The sequence below is a fragment of the Lepisosteus platostomus genome, chromosome 8 (genome assembly GCF_059453375.1).
Source record: "Lepisosteus platostomus isolate fLepPlt1 chromosome 8, fLepPlt1.hap1, whole genome shotgun sequence".
NCBI classification, from domain to species: domain Eukaryota; kingdom Metazoa; phylum Chordata; class Actinopteri; order Semionotiformes; family Lepisosteidae; genus Lepisosteus; species Lepisosteus platostomus.
Genome location: NC_142618.1, coordinates 61,980,179 through 61,986,489, shown reverse-complemented (window position 1 = coordinate 61,986,489; position 6,311 = coordinate 61,980,179). Strand labels below are relative to the sequence as shown.

At 38.4% G+C, this 6,311-nt stretch overlaps 1 protein-coding gene across 1 annotated transcript in view; it reads right to left on the bottom strand.

Moving 5' to 3' along the window:
* Positions 1 to 1,762: 1,762 nt before the first annotated feature.
* The window catches only part of LOC148657667 (uncharacterized), a 152,893-nt gene continuing 148,344 nt past the window's right edge, over positions 1,763 to 6,311 (bottom strand). The window contains exon 39 of the mRNA XM_088644218.1: positions 1,763 to 2,700. Coding sequence (XP_088500344.1) covers positions 2,233 to 2,700 — 468 coding nt within the window. The 3' untranslated portion in view covers positions 1,763 to 2,232. The remainder of the gene's footprint in view (positions 2,701 to 6,311) is intronic.

Genomic DNA, 6,311 nt, shown 5'->3' with positions numbered 1-6,311 from the left:
CTCATTTGAAACATCAGACCGTTAGGTGAGGGGATACACACACACGCTAAATGCATTTTAAGCAGGGACATCCATAGTGATAGCCATGCAGTTATATGCATTTTAATGCTGGAATAAATTTATGCTATACTAAAATCAGCTAGGTAATTGTCAACATCCCAGTAGGAAAAGGGTTATATGGTTCACATAAAAAAGGACGCTAATTTTGGAAGAAACAAAAATACTGAAACTGCAGTTTTTAGGGTACTAGTATTTTCCAGAAGACCACACACACTAAACCACATGTTCATTAAGTAAAATTACTGCAGGAAGTTGAGGATGAGAGAAGCCCCAATACTGGTTTCTTTGTATGAAAAATGCTAGCTGTGTTGAAAATTAGAACTCATGTTAGGGAGGGGGCATGAATTAATCCTTCAGCCAAGCTAGAATGAATTTAAAACACATCAAAAGCGAGCTTAACCTCTGTAAACCTAACCCTGTTTTCAAGAACAACAAATGATCATTCTCATGATTGTTTCCAAGGGACTGTTTCTCTGCAGTGCTTTTGGCTTGAGCTGTAAACCTTAAATGCTGGCGGTTTTATCCTTAATGACTATATTTATGAGTGTCTGTGAATGCCCATATACATATATATACGTGTCTGTATTTTTATTTACTGCGACAAATGACAAATACCACTAACAACCTCTGCCTTCCCTCATTAAAACGTGTAATCCTTTGAAACATAGTCAGTTTCTTAATGTTGTTCTGCATCTTGGGGATAACTCAGAGAAAATACCAGGCACAACCTCCTGGATTCAGGATGGTCTCATTAATGAAGGAAAACAGGGCTGATGTTATAAGACGATTTAAAGCGAAAGCTTATACGACTCTTCATCCTCTCCTACCTGGCCACTTTCATCCAGAGCACCACTCCTGCACCACAGCACCGGTGAAACTGCCCTTGCTCTTGCTCCAAAACCAAACTGCAGAGGGTGAACAGTCAGCAACATGAGGACCATATGGCAAAACACTGTCCAATACAAATATTTATTCCAGCCACAACTCTTACGAGCTGTTTCTTAGATTTAAATGCTTTTCTGTAATGTCTGATCTTGCAGTACAAACAGAAAAAAATGTCCAAGACTGCAGGCTAAACAAAATCTACAGTAAATTAGAGCTTAATAATCATGTCTTGTAATTTATATTACAGATGTTCGCTTTATATTTTACTCAAAACATTAATTTGTAGGGATCTGTCCCTGGTGCACATGATGTGTGAAAGTAGAACAGAAAACGTCCACAAAGGGACATTAATTGAACATGTTATTGGTATGCAAAGGAACAAGTAATAGGTTTATTCCATGCTGAAAAAAAGAAGAAAGAGAACACAACGTTTCGGCCGTGGAGCCTTCTTCAGCTGAGACGAGATGCACAGCTGTTCAAACAGAGGTGAAAGTGACAACTGTCTCTGTACTAACAAACCAATAATATCTAGTGTTTCAGTGGCAAATTATATCGGTTTATCACAAAGTACAGCTAAACTTGACTACATTTGTCTTTTGTTTTGTAGCAATGATCAATATATGATGAGTGAAAACTGCTATTTTATAAAGTAGTTCAGAATTTACATATGCTTTTGATAACTGATTACAACCATTAGGTCCAATATTTAACATTGCAGAGATTACCCTTAAAGAACTAGTGCAGAATAGGTTATATGTCAACAGTTAAAAAATGTAAATGAAAAGGACATTATCAGCAGGCAAGACAAACACAGAAGGTGATTCTCCCTCTTTTATTTATGAGAACACAGAACCACAGGGTAGAGATGGCAGATAATTTCCTTTAGACACAATATGGCCCCAGGCATTTTAATGCCAGTACTTGTAGGAAAATATGTCACTGACCAATAACTACTGTAATAAATTAAACATGTATTTGTAAATTAATCATTCCAGTAAGAACAGGGCCACAGCCTCTCTTGAAATGATAGGTAAGAAAAATTTTAACACAAAGAAAATGGAAAACAAAAGTTTCACTCAAGGCAAATCATTTTTTAAAATATTTTAGCTTATGCAAATGTTTAGCTCTTTCAAAATACTTGCTCATTTTTGTTTTAAAAAAATATTTACTGGCTCAATATACCAATCTGTGATCATGTAACTTTAGGAGACTATTTTATTTTTTAAACAAAGGAAAAACAAAACACAAAATAAATTCTGATACTTGTTTTCCAAAAATGTGTGAATCTCATGACCTCTGGACCTTCCCGGCTTCCACATTTGGAGAAGCAGCATGTGCTTGCTGGATTTCCACAGTGAGCTCATTCATTTTCTCTGACCAGTACTCTGTGCTCTCCTGCAGCTGTGCAGAGAGCTCTCCAACTCGCTGGATCCAGTACGATTTATCTAGCGAGTCTCTTATCCTGGGTTCTTCAAGATCCCTTCTTGTTAAAGTTTCTGTTCCTTCCCTTTCAGAGGTCCTGAAGGGCTCTTGTCCGAGCTCCGGGTATAAATGTGAAATGGCATCTGGGTCAGAGGGCCGCGCCTCTTGGTGGCCGAGAGGCCGTCTCTGCTCCTGCGTCGTCTCTCGAGGGGCCCTGGGGGAGGGCGAGGCCCGCGAGCAAGTCTTTAACTGCCGCTCGAGCTGGTTTCGCTCGGCGCGCTCCGCCTCCAGCAGCTTCCTCTGACTCACGTTCTCCTTGCTCAGCGCGTTGAGCTGCAGACGGGAGCGAAAAGGGAAAGAGCAGCAGGTTAAAAACATTACGGGGAAAGTACAGAGTCATCCTAAATGATCTGTTTGCATAAGTTCTCGACGGGAAGCAAAAAAAATATTTAAATAGCTAACAAGCTAGTTTTGTGTCATCTGAAATGTCGCTTCTTATTAGGCGTTTCCTTGTTAAAGTCGAGTTCATTACACAGGATTTAGTACCCTGCTTTAAATACTGTATTAACAATAATGATGATGACAACGTCCTCTAATCCCTGAGCCACATACTAGTGCTCAGTCAGCAACAGCATTTTCTATTTAGAGTGCAGTGTCCACATGAGCAAGACAGAGATGGGAAAGATGAACACAAGTTCTGAGCACATGTTATTAATGGCCATGACCCTTCCTAAACACTGCCCAGCACCCATTATTTAAAGCAAGAACATGTTTTAAGCAGTCTGATACAGCAACCTGGATCCCAAATGCAAGGCTTTTTTATGTAAAGAAGTTCTGGGAAGGATGGAAGAAAACATACAGAAACCATGAAAAATGCCATCATTTGTACACTACAAAAAACAATTTTAAATATGAGAGAATACATTTAAACAAAAACATAGTCAAACCACAAAACAAAACAAAGTGCTCTCAAAAAACACTCTGGACAATGACATCATGGCTGAAGAGAAATAAATTAAATTGTGACCCATTTAAAAGACCTTATACTAAGAATAAAAGACCAAGCAATTATTTATTTTTGTACTGTAATTACATTTCTATGTGCAGTCAATTTTCTTGTTTCACACTGACAGCAGAAATTAAGAAGAATTAAAAGAGAGTAATTAGATAGGCATTAGAGGGTCACTGCAGAGACCACATCTTTATTTTTAACATAAAATATTAAGGGAAATCTAGGCAGCTTGTTTATTCTAGGAAATGATGAGCCACACTTTCTTTGAGCGGTTAGTCTTGAAAGGCCAGAATAACCACAGCTGGCATGACACAGCACTATAAATGGTCATGAAAAATGAATGTATCTTAGCACCCTAGGGTGTCCAAGTAGCTGTGGGACGGTGGTATGCCTGACAATAGCAACTGGAGAAGGATAAAAGCTGCATGAGTAGCGCTCACAGGGGTTTGTGGCTCAACGAGGAAACACAGCAATGCCAGAAGTCATAAAAACACACTTATGTTAACAAGTTTCTTTCTTACCAAAAGTCCTAGGGCCCTGACATCACAGCCCACGCTTAAATGAATGCAAAAAATAACCTCAGTAACATGTGCTTGTCAGGTTTTTGGGAGCTACAGTTCATAAATGATTTTATGGACAGAGATGTCTAAGGGGAAATCTTCCAGACCCTCGTCATGACATGTGCAACAAGGTTGTGGACAATCAAGCCACGTTCCAGCTCCTTCCCACTGCCACACACTGCTGCTCCATTGCTTGACGGGTTCGTTTGAACTACAGGACACGATCACTTAGGAAAACTTTTTGTGGTAGACAACTGTGTATTCCCTGCAGGTCTTGCAGCTGGTTTCATGGGTGTTGATCTTGGCTTATGGATCTTTCCCAGATGGCGATGACTTCCTATCCTGACACACCTAACCCACCTTCTAAAAAAAATAATCCATTATTAGTGCTAATTATGGTCAGTGAAAGTAGTCGTTAAACAGCCATTTTAGCCACAATCAAATGATTGGGGATGTAAGCCCTGAGAACCTTAAACCTCAAACTTGATGAGAGTGCACTGAAAAGAAGGAAAATAAATGCTACCTAACAAGCGAACTGTTGACATTAAACGCACACGTGGGGCTCCGTGATGCAGGGGAATTCATGAGTAAATCAGAATCGATGTGATTTCTGATGTTTCTGTAGACAATCTCAACCACACTACAAATAGCCTGCAGGAGCTCACAGCCCCACAGTGCTACAGTATGTTCATAGGACGCGCCTTCAGTGATGTACAGTACGTTTGACCAGTTAACTTTCATAGACTAGACAGTTGGCAAAAGTGATGAGCACATTCTCATAGCTGCTGACCAATCAGTAACCAAATGCCATTGTAATATATTCCCCCTTTCCTGGGCAAGACATCTAGAGCTCTACCACACCTAAAAACTACCTTACAGCTACAGCAGCTGATTGAGGCAATTTGCAAATCCAATACAGGTGACTAGAAAATACTGTGTGGGTTGTGTCGGCGTTCCTGACATTTTCACTGAAATTTGCTCAGACGAAGTTTAATTTTTTTTTTATGTATGCAAGATACATTTTAGTTATTCCGATGGGCAAAAATGTTGTGGAACATGAATATATTTACAATTAGTGAAGGTCAATAATAGAAAATGTTAAAAAAACCTTTAATGTACAACACATGTATTAGAAGAACGGATGTTAAGTTTAAGCTTTAGGTCACACGGATACACATTTCAGTAGGAGCGAGCTACCCTTTCTTGTTGTCAACAGAGCACTATCACTGAAGGATTACATACTCTTAATACAAAGGCAGACTTTCTGGAGCCAGATCTGTCTTTTCCTCTGAGATAAGATCAGCAAAAAACACATGACTATTTTTAAAACATTTTTTTAAAGTGACAAAGTGACTACTAACTAACTATCCAAGAGTTCCCAGAGCAACAGAGCCATTGGACTTCAGCTGATTCACCAGACAGAGGCTCTTATACATTTATAATCATATACGATAGAATTAGCTAAGAGTTGTTACCTGGGCAAGGCCTACAACACTGGGGCCTAAATCACAGAATTGCATACAAAATCACAACAAAGAAACTGATATTAGAAAGCGATTAACTGTCTCTCCAATTAAAAAGAGATACTTGGAAAAAAAACAATCAGGCAAAAGAAGTTAAACACTGACAAATGTACTCAAGGCAACCAAAAAGATCATAAATATCTCCAAAAATCGTTGAATTTAATATCAGAAAACACCAGCAGATATTGATAGATAATCTTGCCTCATAAACAATAAATTCACATAGTTGACATTCAGGAAAGGGCAATTGTTTAAGCTAAAGCATGGTTATTAAACAGAAAACAGATAGTACAGATAAGGTGTAAATACTCAAACTGGGGTGGTGTAATTAGTGGAGTACCACAGGGGTCTGTACTTGGACCAACGCTCTTCGTTATTTTCATCAACAATCTTGAATCCAGATTAGTTAATAAACTGGTCAGGTTTGCAGATACTGAATTAGAAGTATTGGCAAAGACTATTGAAATAGCAAATTAAATTAAAAATTTTTAAAAGATTTAGATAAAAGCTGGCAGTGCAGGACCATTGCACGCAGGTAATAAAAACATGAATACAACTTTGCCATAAATACAAATTTGAAAAAAAAATAATCGAGAAGAAAAGGAGGTGTTTGACGTGTTCAAACTTCTAGACAATGTGGAGTGCACCTTAAATGGCAACTAAAAGCTATGATATATAATACAAAATATGCTTCTATTAAAATCAAGAGATGTTATGTTTGAAATTGTGTAATGCACTAAAAAGGACTCATTCAGAATACTGCAGACAGTTTTGGCCACCACATTATAGAAAAAATATTGTTGTTCTGGAACCAGTCCAGAAAAGAACATCCAGATACAGTCTGGGACA